Source organism: Myiozetetes cayanensis, unplaced genomic scaffold (assembly GCF_022539395.1).
Source record: "Myiozetetes cayanensis isolate MyiCay16 unplaced genomic scaffold, myiCay2020 scf9, whole genome shotgun sequence".
NCBI classification, from domain to species: domain Eukaryota; kingdom Metazoa; phylum Chordata; class Aves; order Passeriformes; family Tyrannidae; genus Myiozetetes; species Myiozetetes cayanensis.
In genome coordinates, this window is record NW_026088185.1 from 13,326,463 (window position 1) to 13,348,940 (window position 22,478).

At 38.7% G+C, this 22,478-nt stretch overlaps 1 protein-coding gene across 1 annotated transcript in view; it reads left to right on the forward strand.

Moving 5' to 3' along the window:
• The window catches only part of RAPH1 (Ras association (RalGDS/AF-6) and pleckstrin homology domains 1), an 87,747-nt gene that overhangs the window by 33,455 nt on the left and 31,814 nt on the right, over positions 1-22,478 (forward strand). Inside the window, 4 exon segments of the mRNA XM_050340093.1 lie at positions 1,506-1,625; positions 5,049-5,154; positions 5,665-6,179; positions 21,858-21,932. Of these exon segments, the coding sequence (XP_050196050.1) occupies positions 1,506-1,625; positions 5,049-5,154; positions 5,665-6,179; positions 21,858-21,932 (816 nt within the window).

Consider the following 22,478-nt stretch of genomic DNA (forward strand, 5'->3'; position numbering starts at 1 on the left):
TATAAGAAAGATATTAAGCTTTTAGAGAGTGTCCAAAGGAGGGCAACGAAGATGGGGAAGGGCCTTGAGGGGAAGCCAGATGAGGAATGGCTGAGGTCACTTGGTTTATTCAGCCTGGAGAAAACTGAGGGGAGACCTCAGTGCAGTTACAGCTTCCTTGTGAGGGGAAGAGGAGGGGCAGGCACTGATCTCTTCTCTGTTGTAACCAGTGACGGAACCCAAGGGAATGGCCTGAACTTGCGTCAGGGGAGGTTTAGGTTGAATATTAGAAAAAGGTTCTTCAGCCTTTGGTTCAGAGGGTGGTTGGGCACTGGAACAGGCTCCCCAGGGAAGTGGTCACAGCACCAAACCTGCCAGAGTCAAGAAGCGTTTGGACAATACTTTCAGGCACATGATGTGACTCTCAGGGATGGTCCTGTGCAGGGCCAGGAGCTGGACTCGATGATCCTTGTGGGACCCTTCCAACGCAGCATATTCTGTGATCCTTTGACTTGGCTAAATCAAGGTGTACTACTCATCATTCATTTTTTGTGTAGCTCTTGATGGTGATCTGTTCTCATGTATCTCTGGACATTCTGTAGCACATCTCCAGGATTTCCTCTTTTGTGCTGCCTGATAGCTCCCAAATTGTTACCTAGATCACTGCACCGCCCACCCCCAAAGATGTTCTGAACCACATTCTGGTTTTGCTGGTGTGTGTATACCCAGAAAGGCAAGTGTGTCTTAGCTTCATAAAAGGGGCTGGAGGACATGTTTGGAGAAAAGAATAGAGGCTTGCTTAACAAAAGGTTAATTTTCTTTGAGGTAGTAACAGTTAAACTTTGGAGAACATTAAGTCTTTATCTTGCTTACAGCTTTGTTGAATGAAGGAGGATCTGATAAATGTTATGGTGACTCTTTGCTTCCAGCTAGGAGTTTCTTTGTTGAATAAAAATTGTGCAGTATCACTGAACTGATCTGGTCAGTGTCCAAGATTTAAACTGTCTCAGGGGATGTATTGCTGACATTCTCTGTGGCCTGTTTAGGTATTTCTGTTTACGGATGTGTAGAGTGATGTATTTGCAGTGCAGTGAGACTGCACTTCCTGTGGGTTGAATGGTGTTGCTTAACTGTGGTCAGCTGAATTCCTTGGACAAGAGTTGGATTTTTGTAATGTAATGTCAATATATTTTGCCAACAATAGCTGGCAGTGAATGCACATGCAAGGCTAGCATGAAATAATTTCTGATGGTGTATTAAATATTGTGAACTCTGTTCTTAATCTTTTTCTGCATGGTTCTGACAAAAGCGAGCTGCAAAAATGGCTTTGTAATTATCCATTGCAACTTTCATACTAAGTCTTCACTAGTGAGCAGGATAATAAGCTGTGAATTATGCAGGTTTTAGAAAGGTAATGGACAGGCGTGCTTTGAGTTCAGAATACTTTTTCAGAAATGTAGTAGCTGACACCAGTTTTCTTAGACACTGATACGAAAATTTGAGTATCAACCTTTTTTCTTTTTCAGATGGAGCAATTGTCAGATGAAGAGCTTGACCATGGTGCAGAAGAAGATAGTGATAAGGAAGACCAGGATCTGGACAAGATGTTTGGGGCCTGGCTGGGTGAACTGGACAAACTCACACAGGTGGGGGATATTTCAAATATCTCATTGAAGTATTACAGTTCTCTTCAGTTGGATGATACCTGCTCAGCACTGCTGCTTGCAGCAAGGTAAACTTTAGCCTGTGACCAGTTCAGTACTCTTTAAAAGTTTGTAAATTGTCTTCTTTTCCCCATGTCAAGATTGTTGAATTAATTTTTCACAACCTTGTAGTTTGACCTTTCCCAAAGGGTATGATTCCTTCCAGAAACTATGGAATTGGTATTTGGTCCTTGTGTATGTAAAGAAACATGGACATTAGCTGACTAGAGATAGCCTGTATCTCCAAACGTGTGGTTTGACGTTGTCTAGCTGTGACAGCATTTATTTGTCACACCTGAACAGCAGTAAGGAACAGGAAATTGTGAACGTTTCCGCTGATGACATGGTAAAGTGACCTGATACACCCTAGAGGACTCATCATTGTTCCAGAGTACTCTTCCTGCATCAGAGAAGCAGCTGATAGGACATCTTTTGGCACTCCCAGCTTTCCAGTGCTTTTCCTTTCCTTTCCAAGCAGGTCTTGCATTTTGCATGGTTTGCTTTTCCCGGGGTGATGGGCCATTTCTCTGTGACTGCCTGCAGGGTTTTTTCAGCTCCTGAATAGTGTATTTAATCTTTCCTTGTGTATCATTAAGCAAAGCTATGGTAACTGAAGAGTAGATGGTATGGTAGAGAAGAGGCAGTTTTTCTCATCTTCGTCTTACTCAAAGACTGAAGGAAAATTGAGCTATTGATGACAAATTTCAAATTCAGGCTCGTCTGTTACCTTCTGGTTAAGCCTTTGCCTGCAGGTTCTAAATGTATCTAGCGCTATAGGGGAAAGTAATTTTTTTTCTGAACTTGTACATGCAGGGCAGTAAAGAATCCTGCTTTTTGAAATGAATGGAAGAGTATGACATGAATCTGTATATTAATTCTTGCTGCGTTTTTAACTTCACATGAAGGATTTTTAGTGATAAGTGAAAACCATTTTGAAGGTTTGGACTTTGAGTGAAATTTGAGTGAGGATCTTCACAGAAGAACTCAGTGGGTAATTGGTCTTGAACCTCTTGTTCTCTGCCCTGTTTTTTTCATATATAGCAGCCTAAAAAGATCAGCATATTTTACCTGGGGTTTATAGCTACACTATTGACCTGCAGATTGCAGGTCATGTCTCAAATTGTGGGTCCATGCAAACTTTTTAAAACCTGCTAATGGGTGGTTAACAGGGGAGCCACATTATTGGTTTTTCACCTTCATATTGCTTTTCAACACAGTCTGCAACATAGCCTGACAGTTGCCCTTCTATCTTTTGTAACTATTGAGAAATGACATTTCCCCAAAGACTTTGACCTCATATTGTTTTGTATAAACAAGTTCATGGAGTTAGTTGTGTGTCAGTTAGTTTATTTGGAAAATGATCAGGTCTTGATGCAGCCTAATGAAGTCCCAATAAAGAGGGGTGATTAGAGTTAATGAGATCTAAAGTGCATTCTCCTGTAGTCTCAGCATTTGTTGCTGTTTATCAGCTGGACTTCCAAGAGCAGTAGGAGGAAAGGTTTTTTTGTCCCTGAGTTCCTTGAACTTTAACTTCCTTTTTAGATTTCATAAATGTTTGCTTTAAGGGGATTTCAAGTAAGACCCAGATTCCTCTCCAGATGTAAGTGCTTTTTAAAAGATTTTAAATTGTTAAAATGCCCATGAGATCATTGGAATGCACTTTGCCCTCTTTAACTGTTGGTCTAACAAAAGCGTTATAAAATGAAGTCGCAAATCTGCACCATGTGTGAGCCATGTTCGGCAAGGAGGATTAACACTTATACTGCTTAAGTTATCCTGCTGTACAATGCAGGTTAAATGAGGGAAATCTTACCTTGCTTCTCATGATTATTCAGAACTAAGCTTTTGGTGCTGTTTCGATTTTTAGCAGTTCTCCAAAATGCTGTTTTAGCAATGTAATGTACTATGGAGAATGTGCTCCGGGTAACAGTGAGAGAGTATCACATGTATTTTCGAGGAGGTGAAATAACTTTATTATTATTAAAGTCAGTAAAATACACTTTAGGTATTTTTAACCAGGATAGATTTGCTTTACAGGAAATCTTTTGTAGCAGGAAATGAGCCCAAACTTGCCTCTTCTGTCTCCGGGGTTATAGGTAGATATTCCCCACACACACACACAATTCTGTCTGGGTCAACACAAAAGCTTCATCAGAGGTGAGGTTCTTTCCATCTGATGGAAGACAAGTCTTCAGTATTGTCTTCTCATTTAGTAATGATTGACTCACTAATTGATTTTGGTGGGGGAGGGGGGTGGGTCAGGGGCATGGACAGATGGACGGACGTAGTTAAGTTTGGGCCAGGCTGAGGAGAGAAGGGAGTTTAGTGAGGATAAATATTAGGAGAAAAATAGTGCACTTAGTTGTTTAACAAAAGTTGAATAAAGATTTAGAAAATGGAACTAAAAAGCTTAGGTGAGAAACTTTATTCTGTTGGAACTTGAAGATGCTTTTCCTTCAGACAAGCATATCTTCATAAAATCTTTATCAGTACAAGCACTGCTTAATTCAGACATTCTGCAGGCCTGTTGACCTTCAGTGATGGCAAGAGCTGGATTCCTCATGTAACACTTGTCACTCCAGGGGCAGCAGCTCCTGGCCCTGTCATGTACCTCTTGGGTCACCAGCTGGATCACAGTGCCCTACTGCTTGCTTCTTTCACAAATCCTGGTATTTATTATAATGTTATATGTTGTACCCACATTAGTCTTCATAACATAACACAACACTTCAAGATTAGAAATAAAGAAATACCTCTTTTTTTAACCTCTACTAGTTTTTCTAAAAAAAAAAAAAAAATGTGTCCTACATAAACTGACTAGGGATTGCTGTCGCAATTTAACATTATTCATAGGAAAGGCTCATTGAAAAAAATGTCTGAATTTAGCCAGTTTAAAATCCCTTTTAATGAAATAGAATTCTTCAGTGAATTTTATGTACTTATGCCACGATTATGCTCATAAGCTAATGATGCATATCTTAGGGTATCACAGGCTGAATGTGTTTAGATCCTTGCCCAGTTTGCTGCAGAGAAATTGTTACAGCTAAGCCAGCTGCCTATGTTTCAAAATGAGCTAGCATGTAACACCACTTAAAAAAGCATGTGGAATACGCTTCCTTCCTTTGATTCAGCAAAAACCAGAATGGGTTTAACACCTTTTCTTTATTGCATATCTGAAGCTAAATCTCTGTTGTAGGACGATGTATGTTTTTAGTCTAAAGCCTGAAAAAGAGGGTTGGGTTTTTTTATGTGCCAGGAGATTTTGAAAAATTTCTCTTAGAAAAAATTAATTCTCAATCATCTTAAAGGTTTGCTTGTCCAATTCCTTGTCAAACTTTATTTTGCCCTTTTTTCAATCTTTTTCAGAGTTTGGATACGGACAAGCCTGTGGCACCAGTGAAGAGATCACCTCTCCGTCAGGAAACCAATCTTGCCAACTTCTCATATCGCTTCTCCATGTACAATTTAAATGGTTTGTTGAATTATTTAGCCTTCAAATATTAGGTTAAGAAAAAAAAATTATTCCAGCTACAAAGGAAAACCTTAATTTAAAAGCTTGAATATGTATATAGTGTGTTTGTTTGTTTGCCTTTTAAAGCAGTTGCATTGCTTTTGCAATTTAGCAAATGTTTAGCAAAACACCTGTACTTTTTTGAAAAGTTGAGGCATGATGCTCTGCAGATGTATTTTTAAATCGGTTCATAGAAAAGCAGTTTTAACTTCTCAAACATAATCTGCACACTTATAGATTTCTTTTGCTGGCAAATGTGTTTAACCTTAACAGTGTGAAAGGTGCACTGTTCAAGAGCAGTAGTGCAAATAAACTTCTGCTTAACAGTGAGCAAAGATCTTGCAATACAGATGGGAAAAGAAAATGCTGCTTCCTTTACTCCCTTACCCTAACTGTTAGATTTGATACCACAAAGCGAGGAGTTGCATATGAAATAACTCTGCACATACTGACAGCTGTTGTTTGTTGCAGAAGCCCTGAATCAGGGGGAGACTGTGGATCTGGATGCCCTCATGGCTGATCTCTGTTCCATAGAACAGGAGCTCAGCAGCTTCGGGTCTCATTCAGCAAACAACGCTGCAGTGAAACGTCCTGCCACAGAACCCAAAGCTCAGAAACCACCTGCTAGTCGACCTTCTGCTAAGCACAGCAGCATGAAAGGATTATCCTCCTCCTCTAAGGTGACTAAACCGTCACATGCCAACGTGTCTTTGGATGACATCACCGCGCAGCTGGAGAAGGCCTCTTTGAGCATGGATGAGGCAGCCCAACAGTCCATTGCAGAAGACACCAAACCAGTGGTTACTGCTCAGCACAGGAGGACGGCATCTGCTGGCACGGTGAGCGATGCTGAGGTGCGCTCCATCAGTAACTCCTCCCGCTCCAGCATGACCTCTGCAGCTTCCAGCATGGACTCCTTGGATATCGATAAGGTGACGAGACCTCAGGAACTGGACTTGACGTCACAGGGGCAACCAATCACTGAGGTAGAGTGCCACTAATTCAAGATTTTTGTTCAGTTTGGGCTTTTTTCATCAAACTTAGACAGCTCATCCCACCCCATGCCCCATGATACAGCTCCTAGCTAAACATCTGCAGTGCAGTGGGCTAGATTAAAGACTAAGATTGCTAATTACATGGGCTGCACTTGCTGTAGCTGCTCCTTTCTCTGGTTTTGGTCCTGTCTGCAAGGCAGCTCTTCTTTTAAAGAACGTGTTTTGGTTTTGCTTTTTTTAAGAGCTTTCTGCATTTCTTCTTCCTCCTAAGCCAACCATGCATTTTAATGTTTTTATAGTTAGTATTTTTACTCTAAGTAAATCTCCTATATTGCTTTTAATTTAAATCTGAGGAATGCACATCTGTGGAAAAAAGAAAGTACAGTTGAAAAACTGCAATCCTGTTACAGTACAGTTAATACCTGAAACACATGGAGCAATTTATGAATGGCTATCTGGAGCTATACTATACCAATCATTTGCTGCTACTTAATATTCTTGTTTAATGTATGACAGAGAGACCTCTTTGAAGCAATGCACAAAACAGAAAAACAACTGAGCTGCAATAGAACAATAGCAGATGTTAATTTGGAATTTTGGTGCCTTGATGTTGCTTAATCAGAGAGGCAACTTCAATAAAAAAAGCTAGTTTGGTGGACATTGAAAATGCTGGTTACTTGAGAGGAAATGGGAAAAATGTTATGGTGAATTTTGAAAACTTAAACTAGAAACTATCTTGGAGAAATATTCTCTTAAACAGAAATCTGACCTGTTCAAATGTCAGTTGTACGAATATGCATGTTCCCTTAGATGAGAGAAAACAGGAACAAGCTGAGTTTATTCTGATCAATAATTAACACTAATTTGAATGAGCAGTGCTGAAAGCATGGTTCTGCACATCTGCAGCAAAAGTTCATCTGATGTAGAGTGAATGATGCAGGCTTGTCAGTCTAATGATCAACTCATCAAGGTCACACTTCAATTTAAATCTTTATTTGAAATGGTGAGAAATAAATGAATGATGGTTTAGTTAAACTTCCTTTTTGTATAAAAAGTTGGTGTTCAGTACGTTTTTACCGGAGATTTTTTGTATTGAGTGAAGAAAAGCATAGATAGAAATGTGTCCTTTGCTCTTTGGAAAGTTAAAATGCAAACCTTTGCATTATTGCTGTAGGCCTAAGTGTTCAAGCCAGCCTATGACTGTCATTGATTATATTGCTTGTTTGTCTATCATTTGCTTTCTATTCTATGATAAGGCTTATTTTTGAGTGGGTCTTTTTTTTTTGCATCTCTGACTGTTATTCATGGTTATATATATCTTTTATTATGTAAAAACTTAGGCAATCTTGCATTTTGTCTCATGCTACAAAGATGATTTATGTGAATTAGTCACTCTGGCTTGCATAGCCCAAGAAAAATATGAAGATTGCATTTCTTAATTTTTAGAAATGCAAAGTGTTTTCTGCAGTTGATTTTGCAGGTCTCCCTCTAGATTCTCTTTTGCTTCAGGAGTGTTAGACCAATTCTTTCTGCCATGAATAATCAACAAACCACCTCCTTCATTAAGTGACTTGGTGGTGGTGAATCAAGGGAGAGGTCAAGAAGTGGCGTTGTCTTTGCAGGAAGCTAATCTATATCGCTGCCAGTGTTGCAGTTGCTTTCTCAGTTGCTTTCTGAGCTCCTTGGCCACTGACTGCAAGGCTCAAAATCATCCCCAAAGGCTCTTCTCAGGGACGTGTGAGCACTGCCTTTGTAAAACCAGTGATTGCTTCTCTCATAAGAATGTGGCTATTGTTTCTCTTCCCAGATAAGTTGATAAGAATGATTCCTTTGAAGAGGGTAACCAGAAGTGTTGGTAATTTGAGAGCCAGAATCTTCTTCCCTCTTTAGAGCAGAAACCTCTGCACTCATTAACTCTGCTGCTTTGTTTTTGCTCAGTCTGTTCTTTTGAATTTCAGTAGCCCGAGGAAGGTGTTCAACTCAGAGACATTTTCCCCAGGTTTACAGAATTGGTATTCAGCTATTCAGTATGAAAACTGTTACATGATGGGATTGGATTTTTTACTGAGGAGTAGCTTTCTTTTCTCATCACTGGTGAATGGAAAAGGGGAAAACAGTTTTTTGAGATTGTGACAGATTCTGTGGTAGTGTTTTTTGAATGAAATCCACTTTTTAAATGGATTATTTGGAAGAATCATTGGGTATCAACAAAGCTTTTATTTCCTTTTTCATTTGTTTAGTGACCGAAAACTAATTTAAGGGTTTGTTAATCTTCATGGATGGGTTGTAAACCAAAACACCTCTTACTGGTAGGGCTGAATTGTACCTTCCCACCTACACAGTTGACTCAAAGGTGCTGCTTCTAGTAGAGAACATCCCTCTGAGGAAATAGCCTTTGAAGAAGACCTAGTGCCCATATAGGGAAAAAATCCAAATGGTTTTTTTGCAGAAAGTGGGAGAGGCTATTCCTTCATGGCCACAGCAGATCTGGTTTGAGATTTGTTATTCTAACATAGTGCTTCAAGTTAGCCCTTTTACCTGTCTTCCTTGAGACTGCCTGTAGTTGAGCTGACCTTTAAAATTTCTCTTTACTGCCGTGGCTCTTATCAAAGAGGTCGGTGTCTTGGCAGCTCTGCCCTTTTGACCGATCCTCTCTGTCCTCTCCAGGCAGTAGGGGTACTTTGAAAAGTCGTCCTTTCTTCTGCAACTTGATGTTATGCTCTTCCTAAGTAAAATGGAAGCAGTTGTGATGGGAGGAAATGCTTGTCTGAAAAAGGAAATTAAGCTTTGCAGTTATTAACTTCAGTATTTTATCTTTAAAAATAATTCTGCTCTGTATTTGAGAGCTCTCTGACATGGAAGTGCAGGAAAGTCCTGTAAAAGAACTGCCATGCACTGACCTGCAGAAGGGATGTGTGGTCTAGTATACTTTCTGACTGGTAATAGTGATCAATGTCATGAAAAAGGCTGCAATTCCACAACCACCAGAAATGGGAAGATGTAACTTCCCTTTCCTCTCATCCTTCCTTCCTCACAGTTCTTGCTTACACTGTCTCATCTCCTCCCTTGTCCCAGCTTTGGCACTTACTGATCCTTAACATACCAAAACTTACTGCTATTCTGGGGCTCATTCTTTGTTATTTAGGGGAATTGGGGGGGCTCAGAGGAGTCTGACTGGGGCTGTAGCAAGTGCTGGAGGCTGGAAGGGAGAGCAGGAATACACCCATTTGGACAGGCAACCTAGGGTCTTGTTTTCCTCTTCCTCCTAGCAGCCTGTGCTGTAGGAACTTTGTGTGGTTGAAGATACAGCAGCATGATGATAGATGATAACTCTCAGTGGTTCTATTGGCCAGGACCATCCTTGTTCTCATTCTGAATTTGCCTTTATGCCAGTTTTGGAGGAGTTGACTGGAATTCTCTGGGTTGTCTAAAATTGTGGGTTTATTAGTTGTCATGGTGATTTATTTTCTTTCTTTAATAACAATTCTTAACACTATCTCTTTAGACAGTGTGAACAGTAATGTCTTCAAGGACTATTGCTTTGTAGTCTCAAGATCTTGTCATGATGGTACTAAGTGTTTTCTGACTGTACTTATGTTCTTGTCTTAAGTCCCCCTTAAGCATTGTCGAATAAGAAGAAAAGTTATTTCTATCCCACCCTAAACCCCATAATTTTTTGTTAAATTGAAATTTATCTTTGACAAAATGATTTCCCAGATCCTTACTTGAACGGTATTCTTTCTTAAACTGGTAAATTGCATTTAATTTTCTATGTTTTTAGTTGTATGAGTGGCATACACTTAAAAACTTTGTTTCTGTATGTGGGATACTTTGTCTTAATGTAGACTGATGAAGTGAAGTAATAGCATGAGCTAAAGGTAGGGGAAGTGATGACTGTATGACTAACTTGTCCCTTCCACCCACATTATCTTTTTCCTTCTTCCTTTGGCCCCTCTGCCAGCAAGGAGTTGTCTCTGTTTCAGTGAGCTGTGCTGGAGCAATAGGAGAAGAAAGCAGTGAGGAGAGAATAGAGAAATGTGTGGATGATGCTCTTGTAGCTGTTTGTGTCTGAGGGGTGAAAGGGTCCATTCATGGATGGTCATTGTTCCTGGCCTGCACATACTCAGAGAAGAGGCTGCAGATAAGTTTGAAGTCTGCCATCTGGTCTGGCATGGCACAGCACCACCCCCACCCTCCCAACTCGGTGGAGTTCTTTATGTCTGTAACCCAGTTTGCACAGCTGAGAGATTCTGGCTTACATATGAAGATAATGCAAAATGTAGCAGTCAGTAACACTGCAGGATTTTTTTAAAATTGTATTTTATTTTTTAGCTTTTACTGAAATTCGTTGTAGGCTTAGGCTTGACGTAAAAATAGGTGAAAATCATGACAAGGGACTGACTGCCAGTGCATTACAGCTACAAGTTCTTTGCTTCACTTGACAGAGAAGGCAGCAGTATAGAGTAAACATTAATGTTTCTTTCGGGGGGAGAAAAGGGAGCTTTGGCAGCATGACAGTTATTAGGGACTGTCATGTAAGCTCAGCACACATAGATAAATCTGTGCTGGCTGATAGCTCCTGTGGGAGAAAATGGAAAACTTGAGAGGGGCGCAAGGAGAAACAGAGTTTGTGTTTCATAGCAATTTTGCCATGGTTGTTGTATGAACATGTTGGCACTTCGCTTGCCTACACAGTGGCATAACAGGGAAACTTTGGTACCCGTTTAGAATTACTGAGGGTCATGTTTTATGTGGGATTGGTAAATGTTGCATTGTGTGAAAGTGCAGTTGACTGTGAATGTGTGCACAGAAATCAACTGATAATATGATCTTTGGCAGGCAGTGGTGTCTAAAAGTAGAGTTGGATTGCTGAACCTCACCTATTATTTGTAGGTGATTTAAAGAACAGTTGTGGTCTGTTTTAGCTCTTGCAGGAATAGAACATTATTGGCTCTTGTGTTTCAGGAGCTTATTGTTCCACTAGTTTTCCTTATGGTCCATGTTTCGCATGGTTAGCAGATGTGAAGAATGTTAGACTTCAATTTGTGAGAGTAGTCACGGACAAGCAACAAACAAGGCATGGCAGAGGCTGGTTTTGTGTTTCTTCTAAAGACTTTAAAAAAAAATCATTTCATTTTCTGCCAGTTGTGTTGTGTCCTTAGTTTTGTACACAAAGTGTATTCTGGAGTGTTTCCAGTTACCCTTTTCCTAAGCTGAAAATAGTCAATGGAAAGACTTAATTTGAAACACAATTAGACCATCTTTTCCTCTTTCTTTTTTTCCAATTATTAGTCACAAAGTGTTCTTTAATAAATCAACAGTAAAGAAAAATTGTGCTTTTCTATCATCCTGCAGCATTACTTTGGCTTCCATTTTTCTTGGCATAAGAAGTGTGAGCCCTTGAGTTTTCAAATGTTCTTGAAATACATGTAAAATTACTCCTCACTTGCCAGATTTTTGGAGGCATTCAAAGCATTCTCTGAAATAAACATATAATTTTATGAAATATAAACAGTATTTATGTTTCTCGGTAATCAAATGTGCTTGGCTATTCGTAATTGTCACATGATGCATTAGAACCCAAAGATTGCCAATACACTCTTCCCAATGCCTGCAAAACTAACACCTTGAACTTTATTTTTCACATTATACACATGGAATCTGCAAAGCAAATTATAGGAAGGGATAATTCAATTTTTTTTAAAAGAATTTTCAATTGGAATCCAAGGGAGACATTCTAAAAGTTTCATTTACTGCACATGCAGGGAATGGTATATTTTAAAAATTGGGGTATATAGATTTAAAATACGTGAAAAGGAAACAAGGATTTAAACATTATACTTTTGCTGGTAAATCTTGATTCTCCAATCAGTGCATCTGACTTATTTTACAGCTATGAATTTAAAATTTATGCTGTAACTTTTCTCCACATAGGAGGTGACTAATTGAAGCGCAGCAGGAACCGTGAAACATGTAAGAATAATCTTATCTTCTGACAATGCCTGTCAGCTTTACCTCACACTGATGAATAAGCTTAAAAGTTCCCTCCCTGAAAGGAACAGGAAGATGGACAGTTAATACGTGTCCTGTTTGACACTGCTGGGTGGCAGAGCTGGTATCAACTCTGAAATTACAGTTATGGTATACTTTGTTACCGCAAGTGTGAACACCAAAGGCATTGTCTCTGCCTAAATATACTGTTTTTTCAGGTTATTCTGTGATGCTGGAGTCTTCTGTGGATGAGCAACTGAATGACTCACTGCTGTCCCAAGTGCTGTGTAAATAAGCACATTCTAAAATTATTCTCTTTGCTTTCATGTCTGTTCCACAGCACTTTAGAAAAATACCTGTGTTTACAAAAGGATTTCTTGAGGAAAAAAACTGTATCATTAATACAGACAAGCTAGGAAAATGGTTGTTTAGAGGTTCTATCTCTTACCAGATTCATCTGCAAGAGAAAAAATACCGCAGATCAATGACCAATTAAATCTGGACAGCATTCCACTTGGACCAAGCCACTAGACCTGAGTGGAGAAATCAGAAGTCTTGCCTTATGATGCTACCAAGTTTTGTCAAAAGCGTGCTGCAGGGATGTAGTATGCTCTGGTTGCAGTTGCCAGTGAAGATATCACTACAAGTTGTGATTAATTAATGGAGCTTTTTAAGCAGCCAATTTTTGGAGACACACCAGTGTGCTTAAAACCAAGACTTTTTTTTTTTTTTTTTTCTGCAGCATTTGATTAGGGATGTGAAATACTACATCTGTAGGAAATTAGCAACAGATTACTTGTTTGTCCTTACTTCAGGTTGCCAAAAAACAAATTTGGAACAGATGACAAAAATTAAGAACACAGCTGCCAACATTAAATTCTTAGGAGGAGAAAAGAATTTATGCTGTTTTCTTCAGTTGCATATATTGCTAACCTATAGGATGAACTGGCCTTGTAGCTGTGTCAGTTTTGAGCATGCTGGTTAGTGTTTAATCTGTTAGAGTGTGGTAAAAGTTGTGTGCAAATACAGAGAAAAGTCTTCATTTTAAGTTGACCAAACTTAAGGCTTTGATTAGTTTCCTATGTTGGACACTTACTAGTCTCATTTTTGTTAAAGTTGAATAAGATTTTAGACCAACTAAACCAGTGTCTTGCTTTATGAATGCAGGTGTTGGGGTTTTTTTTTCCGTGTGACTTATCTGGTTTTAACCAACAGGGTAGATCTGTGACTTTTAGCTCCTCAGCTGGGTAAATCCATTCTTTCATAGTGGTTGATCTTTGGGTGATTTGATGTCTACAGCCATTTTGGGGAAAACTTATGGTTTCAAAGTTGACAGGCATATAATGAAATGTTATTTAATGCAGTTGCCTCTCAGGCAGCAGATTCAGTCAAAACCAATCAAACCAATTAAACCTACATGGACTCTTATTTCTTAGCTTCTTTGATGTTTTGTTTGCTGTGGTACAGACAGAGCCCTTCTCAGGATAAAGTGTCTGATAATCTTTAACTAATGCAGTTAGGAATGAATTAATCATAGTATACTAAGTTTGAGGGGTTTTTTCGCCTTCCTTCCTTCTTTAGGTCTTCCACTTAATGTATCTTTATTTTTAGACAGATCAGACAAACACTTTATGTGAAATTATACTCTATAGTATTTTTCCCTTTTTTTTTTTTTCTTTTTTAAACTTTATTTTGGGAGAATTCCATGCTTGAAACTTCTTCCCTGTGGAGAAACTTTATTTGAGATTTCACGTTTGGTTTAGATCCATGGAATTGATGAACTGGGCAGTCTTGCCCCATCTAGGCAGCTGCCTAGTGATTTGGAGCAGCTTTCCCTGAAAAATAATCCTTCTGAATTAGTTGTTCATTGATCTGTTGGACCACGTGGTCAAAATGACTGCTGTCCACACAGGAGATGTGAGAACACGTGGCTGTGGGAACAACAGGGCTGCCTCTTTCTTGTGGCAGTTTAGTCTTAAATGTCTAAAAAGCCATTGTGAAACTCAGCTTGAACTGAAGTGTTCAGTAGCTTTTGCAATCCTTTCTGCCCTGCTCCACCTTAAATAGCTGGTGTTCAGCAGGGGAGCGTCACAACCTGACCTGGGGGGTGCATGAATTAGGGAGGAGTGTGTCTCATGCACCCAATGCAGCAGTTTGTTGATTTGAGATGTCCACAGACATGTTACTGAAATGGCAGTGAACTTCAGTAGGTTTAGTCTGTAACTGTCAGAACTGACATGAAGTTATAAACATTCCTACTATTTAATAAATTCTTGCTGTAAATCAACATTTTAAATTTTTTTTTGGTCCAGTTGCGTGCAGTGAAATGGAGTTGCCTGAGTTCTAGGAGGGAGGGTTGGTCACAGCTGAGCTCAGAGGGATTGCACCGGGTTCTCCCCTCCCTTGCCTGGCTGCAGTGTCTGTGCAGCAGGCACTGCAGTTTACAGAAGCTGTACTCCCCCCATGGACCCAAGCTCTCTCGATCTCAGCTGATCTCTGGTTCAAGGTTAGTAGTGTGCAGTGCAGTTGAAAGGCTGGGCAGTGCTCTGTGAGAGGATGCAGCCTTGAGGTTTTTTTGGTTGTGATACTCCAAACTTCACTGAGACTTTATAGACCACAATTTTTAATTCTAAAGGCTTAGGCTCAGACAAATTTGGGTCTCTTCTTGTGGGACAGCACAAAGCAGGTCTTTGATGATGCCCCTGCCAATAACCTATTTCATGGCCAGCCACACAGAGGTCTTTAAAAACATCTGTATTTTATATGACACACACCTTCCTTTCTTTTCTTCAGAATACTTGTCTAATGTAAATGACTAGTAATCATCCTGTAATGGTAAGCCATTGTGGAAAGTTGCTGTCCTAGTGGTATAGGTTTTTTATAAGCAAATCTAGGATGATTCTGCTTGAACTGGAGGTTGGACTAGATGACCCACTGTGGTCCCTTCCATCTTTACCCACTGTGATTCTGTGAAAACACGTCTTGGATGTGGAAGTGTCTGCAGCTCTGTTATCTAAAGCTGCTGCTTCAGTTTCTAAGTGTCTGTTTTCCTTTTCTGAGGTTTTGATAAGAACAAACTGTTATCCCTTTTGCAACAATTTTTTTCAAATATCCAATCTAAACCTCCTCTGGTGCAACTTGAGTCCAATTCATGTTGTCCTGTCTCTTGATAGAGAAGAGATTTGTGAGAAGAAACTGTCACCCACCTGTCAACCACGTTCTTCTAGGTAGCTGTAGAGAGTGATAAGGTCTCCTCTGAGCCACTTTTTCTCTAGGCTAAAGCACCCCTTTTGCAAAGGAAAGCAGAAAATGGGTATTTTGAGTTAGATATTTATCGTATTGTGTGCATATGAATACATTCCTTATGAATATATGAATTCAAAGTGTTTGCAAAGAAAAATTTGAGTTCTTTTCCATCTTTGTCCCTCTTTGGGTCAAAATTACAAAAATTATGTTTAAACTCTAATTCTTGAGTTCTGTTTTGAAAATAGTGGATTCTAATTCTTTAAGTTGGAGTGTAAATGTAGTTGTAGTTGAAATGGAAGCTATAGTAGTTACCTTTTCAGCAAAGGTTTTGCAAGCATATAGCTCTCTATTGGACGCTGTTTACTGATTTTCCCTGATTTTTAGTTTGTTTTTAGGGACAGAGGATGCTTTTAAAAAAGACTTCTATAGTGTTTCTCAACTGTCAAATTGAATCCAGAATAGTGGCACAAGAGTGCCACCAGCTGGTTTAATTAAACTTTTGGGTTACTGTTAAACTCTCATTGAAGAGTTTTGCAATAAACATGGCAAGATAATTACATGCACAAGTCCTCAGTGTGTATTGTCATTGTCTTTTTTTAATGTACTAAGGTAGGTATTCTGTTGTACATACCTTGAGTGAATGCCTTTGGACCAAATTATTACAGATAATATTTAACATGAAAGGAGGTTTTCTATGTAAGATATTTAAGGCATTAGAACAATAAGATAAAATACTTGAGAAGATTGCCAGGTCACGCACTTCCCAACCGGATTTTTTTGATCATTATTTGTAAATTGTCAGTGTAAAGAACATATTTGACACCTTTCAGACTGTACTGTACTGTTTTTAAATTTTGTATGCATATGTTCTCGGCCCTTACCTTAAAATTAGAGGAATTAGATACAACTCTTTCTCTTAGCAATGAGATTGAATCTTTCTAAACTGGTCCAGCTTATTTCCGAACTAAGTGATGATCAGATGTGTAACAAGAAAATGAATCAGTTCAATATGAACATTTTGGTCAAGAATTTTGCAAAACAGTGCAAGCAGAGTTGAAGAAAGGAGGACATGTATAATACAGTGTGTTACCCTGAACGTGCTGCCTTGACAAGATGGGCTACATGGCCTTTCTGCTTCAGAACCTGGCTAGAGAGCTCAGTTTATCACCTCTTCTAAAAGGATCTGCTTAAAATCCACCCATCAGTTCTGGCTGTAAAAAATAAATATAATATCCTCGGTAATTCAGTGATAGTGTAGAAATCATTTCAGTTTTGATTTCTTTGAAACTTTCAGCTCAACACCTCAGAACCTCAAGAATAAAACAACCTACTGAATATTTCATAATGGATCTGACAAGGATAATAGGTGAGAAAACCTTGAGGTTTTGGCCATATAGAGCATTACTTGTCATTTAGTTTAGTGCAACGAATTATATTCTGAAAATCTGAAAGATATTTTCATTTTCCTGCTAGCCAGTCTGTTCTATCATGTTTAGCAAACATGTTTTATAGATGAAGGGTTGGTGATGGGTATAAAAGTATTGTGTTGAGTTTTCTGAAATCAGTGAAATGCCGTTTTCAACAGCTGGTCCATGAATGTCTGGAATTTAGATTGGAAGATAATGGATGCTACATTCCTGCCTGCAAAGAAAGGATGTAGGAAATCTTTGAAGTCCAAAACCTCATTTGGAATAAGGCTATATTCCATGTTTTTATAAACATCAAGGCTAGCTGTCTTTACTGAATGAACTGCACATGAAAACTACTAATTTTTTTGTCTTCACAGCATCTAGAACTGTTCAGTGTTAATGTTAATTTTACTCAAACCTAGTTTTCTTTGTTGTGATTATCCATAGCAGCTAAAGTTTCCTGTGGAGATGTTAGTAGGCTTACTTGTATGCTTTTTGTTAGTTCTGATATTTTGATCATCATACCCCAAATTTAATGTAAAATTGCGTCTACACTAAGTGCTTTTGTGCACAGCTGTTTTGTCATCCCTTGAGAAAGGTATATACTTAATTTTTTAGGAAGTTAATTTTCCGATCAACATATCTTTTTTGCATTTTGAGGGTTTTTTATTATTAAACGTCTATAGTTTTCAGTGTGATTCGGAATAATTGCTGCTAGGAGTTATGGTATGACACAGTTCAAAACAGTCATCATCATTGCAATGTCTGCTTCTACTTCTTTTATAAAATGGTTTTTCTGTTTCTGATAGTTTTCTTCCATTATTCTTCTATATCCAGGTCTTTTAACTGGATTGAGTTCTAGCAACTTATTTCAAAGTGTGTCCTGTATTATGAGGAAGGACTAAAACAGAAGTGAATGACTTTCTTGTTATTGTCTTAAGGTTGTCCCCAAAAGAAGTGATTTCAGCACAAAAAGAAGCTGCAAGCATGTTTGATACCTGATGGTAGGCTTCATGTTTGGTTCTTTAGGTACCTTCTGAGGATTCCATAAAAAGCAAACTTGCTGAGTCTCAGTGTCCAGCGTGGCTGGGCAGTGATCATCCTGTCCAGGCCCCCTGGGGTAAAGTCTCGTAGCACAGTTTGTGTCAACAGATTCGATTATGTGGCAAGAGGACACATTTCAAATTGCCTCTTAAGAGTCCTCTTAAAGCCCTATCGTTTCTTCCTCCCTGGATGTTCACTGGGCTATGGTATTTTGAGTCCTGCCTGAGTAGTGGTGGTGTTAGATTAACTGGGAATCCTGAGTGGAGTCTGGCTACCTATTCATCACTTAAATTATCAGTGTATTAAGTGTTGGCTTTAAAATTCTTATATCAACAGAGTAGTTTTATAGATCCTCTTTTCATAGGAAAGTTTAACATCTGCTACCTGAACTTTTTTCCTACATATAATGGAAATAACTTTGGGAAGCTTTTTCATTTGTACTGCATTTGCATCAGTAATTTTAAACAGAAACTTATAACAAGGTATGACCATTACTGATGGCTGGATTTTGGGAACACGATCCTATACATAAAAAATACAGCTTTAAAAGAAACCTTACAGTAGACGTATAGCTGCCTCTGGACTGTGCACATGTTATATACTGTTTGGGTTTGCCCACTTATTGAAGTGTGACCTAGAAATATGTGATCTTTCAAAGAATTTGGTAAATTAGGCATCAGGCCTCTGACTTGGTGTTATTCATGTTGAATTAGCTGTGCTGAGTATTTTAATGGATACACCAAATTAAATAGTCTTCCAACACTTATGGTCTGGCTTATCTGTGACTTTATGCTTAGTACAGAGGACTGCATGGTTTTGTTTTCTCTGAAGCTGTTGTCAAACTTTGACACTTTCAGTATGTTTCAAACTACTTTTGCCTTCCAAAGATATTTCACTCTGTGAAATATCAATATGACAATGTGACAATTAAAAAAAATATTTTTAAACTGAAAATGCCCATTATGAGAAATGGTGGCCTTGGGCTGGGGAAGCACTCAGCTTAGTGCAGCAGGATAGAAAAAAGCATGGCACTGTGGGACACATGCTAGCGTGTGTAATTGGAATTGGTTTTATATCCTAAATGAATCTAAGGTGATACACTTCATTGCCAAAGCTTGAGTTCTCGTTGTTGTGATAGAAGCAGGTGGAAAAAGAGATGCTTTTCATGGTAGAAGACCAGAAATGTCTACTTAGGAGTAATTAATGTTTTGGTTTTGTTTTCCTGGATTTCATTGCTGATATTTTTAGTCTGGGAAAGTACTTGGGGCACAAAAGTGGGGTTTTTTATTTGGGAAGACCAGGCATTTAAATTGTCAGAGCTTTGATGTGTATTTGAACTCCAGAAGTAGAGAGGAAGAGTGGACTATTGAGATCCTCTGTGTGGTCCACTGTGATTGTACTATGTAGAAAAAAACCCCAAAATATTTATCTTCCTCTGAACAATGGAATAATCTACGAGCCTGTATTAAAAAGCGGCACCTGCTTACCTAAAAGCTTGATGTTTGAGCTGAAGTCTTTCTTTGAAAGAGATGAAATACTTTAAAACTGGATTGTGAAAGTAACACATTGTTCTAAAACAAAAATTGTTTTCTTTATCTAATGGTTTGTGCAGGTCAAATATTTTTAAAATGTTACATGCACATAACATATTCATTATTGTTTAGCCAGGCTATAATTTCTAGAACTTGGGCTTTTCTGTTGATTTGCTGCTTCTGCTCATTCTAACTTTTGGGTATGTGCAGGAGGTGTCTGTTGCCTTCCTGTTTCTAAACATGTTATCTCTTCAGCTCAAATTTACGTATTAGTTGTCATCACACCGTTGTTACACATTTTACTGGCCAACCGCTCTTTCCATAAAATACCATCATTCCTGATTTCTAGAATAGCTCTCCTGTGGTTCTCTGTTTCCATATTTTGCTGCAGGTCTGGAAAGCAGTAGGAGCAAAGTTTCCAAAGCTATTATGTTGTAAGAAATACATGACATTCCTGTTTCTGGATAGAACAGAAGCTCCTTAATGGAGAATATTTCCACTGTACTTAAATGGAAGATAGCAGCAGCTAAAATGACCAAAAATAGGAATAAGGTTAATCAACCTGCCTTGAGCTTACCTGTAGGAGAAATATTCTCCAGCAAATAGTGTTTCCTCTGAGGAAAGATTCAGTCCTCTCTCTCAATTCTGACGCTATGGTTATCTAATAGGCTAAGGCAGCAAGTGCCTAAACCCTTAGGAAGAGGCTACAAATGTACATAGTGACATTCCTTCTATTACAGTGCTTCATTCACCAAGAAAAAGCGATCCATATTAATCGGAGTCCATGGTGTTTCTCAAGAACTCTCATCAGGAAACTCTTTAAAAGAATTTTGTTACACTTGTCATTGGGTTTTTACGTATACTTTTGGGTTTTAGACTGAGCCAACCAGTTTAATCTGCAAGTTCCATAGCAATATGTTGTAATGAGAGCATTCTAAACTGACTTTGTGTGAAGTTAGAGCTGTGTAGGAAAGGATACAATTCAGTATGACTCTAAATAGTGGCTGAGACCTTTCAATTATACCAGGTCCTACAAACCTCAGCAGTGTGTGCTTGAGCTAGGCAGCACTGCTGTGCTCCTAAAACATAGGATGTAGATACAGTCAGTAATTAAGGTGCAGGCAGAAAAATCTTTATTCAGTGTGTACAATAACCTGTGTCTGTATTAGTGGCTAAGTACCAGGTGAACCTTGGTTGGAGCCTGGGTTTCACTTGGGATCCTGTGTAGACTCTTTTCTGAGCTGCAACTTTTAAAGCCTCCTTGAGATCCTTAATTGCTTGTCCCAGCATGTGGAAGTCTCATCAAGTAAACTTCCCCTGCAGGAACTGTATTCCCCAAACCATTTGATTCTGCCTTGCATGAAGTTGTAGACATGGGCTCTTCATTTTTTACAGGAGACCATACCTTATTGTGGCACTGAGGAATTGAGAAAGGGATTCTCTATTGCTAATTTCTAAACAAAAGGATGGTAGGAGTCTATAGTTGTCCTGCCTTGTTCTGTGTAGTGTTGGACCAGCTGAAAGAAGGCTGAGACAACTGCAGCCACACAGGACAAAACTTGTAGTACAGTGGTGGAACACCGGAGATGTACTTAATGCTCTTTTGTTAAGTGCCTCTTAGCAGACTTGTGACTGTGTGGTTCTGCAATCACTGCATGATGATGGTTTTGTTGTCTGTAGCAGATGCTGGAGAAGATAATCACTCTGTATCTGTCATTGACTGATTTTATTTTTTTTTTTGCCTTTCTCTACTGATAACTTCCCCTCCACTGATTTTGCTTCCCCTTTTTAAACAGATGAAAATATACTTTCTGCTAATTTATCTTCCAGGAGAAATGTGGGGATTTGTAATTTTGTAATTTGGAGTATACAAGAGAAGAGAGACTTAGGCCCTTCAAAAACAAGGACATTGATTGCAGTCAGGTTGATGTTATTGTGGCACCATCTTTCTTCTTTAACAATGAAGCAGCAACCAGTGTAGAAAGCATGAAGCCATTTCCTTGTCTCCAGGATGACCAGTTTTTAGTGGCTTTATGTTTGTGTAGTGAAAGTAGAACGTTCAATTTTAGAAGACTGGACAGGATTTTGAAAGGCATTGTAAGTGCATGTTTTCTTACTTCTATAGTTCTAAATGTCTTTAAAAATAAGTTTTCTCTTGCAGAAAAGAAACCAGTAGCAGGTAAGCAAAAGTTTTCTTAATCTATTGTGTGACATTTTGTAAAAATGAAGATATAAAAATAGTGTCCTCTATTAACACAACTGCTTTTACACCAGTGTGTTAAGCTCCATAGTATTTGGGAATGTTCATGTTTTTATGGGAGGGAAATTAAGTGATGATGTAGGGTTTTTTCCATTAAACTCTGCTTTATCTTCTGTAATCCAGACACTATAAAATTACTATACTGACTTCCTTTGATTTATGTTCTTTCTCTTTCTTTCTGCACAAGCACTCCTATTTGGACAGGGAAACCTCCCTCCTTCTGAGAAACATTGCAGGAAAGCCTTCTCATTTGCTGACCAAGGTGATGCTTCTTCTTTCCCCCTGTATGTGACTGTTTCTGTGTAGAAAGAATGCTTTTGGTGCATGCTGTGCTTCTCCCACCCCTGCCCTTTCCAGAAACTTGTGCATTTGCTTACATGATTTTTCTTATTATCCAAGGTGCTCTTAAAGGCTGAACTTTATTGTTTGTTTCTGCGGACTTATCAAAATGTTTAATTTCTTGACAAATACTTAATAGCCATGTCAGCAGGTAAGATGCCTTAGCTGAAAAGGAAGTGTACTGAGCTAAGAGTTCTTTTGTTCCTATTGCCATTCACTAGTTGAAAAGAAAAAAAAAATCATAACTATGGAAAATATGTGGAACTGTTCAGTACTTTTAAAAAGCATTAGTAGCCTTAAAATAGGTTTCACTTGCTGTATCAAAGATAAACTGTAGTAAGTAATGGGATTTCTTTTTATAACATTTTTGAATGTTGTCTTAATGTAGTGTGGGGAGAATATCCTAGTAAAACAGTGGTCTAATGAGCCAAGTATGTACAAATCCTGATTATAAATTCATTTTCTTCAC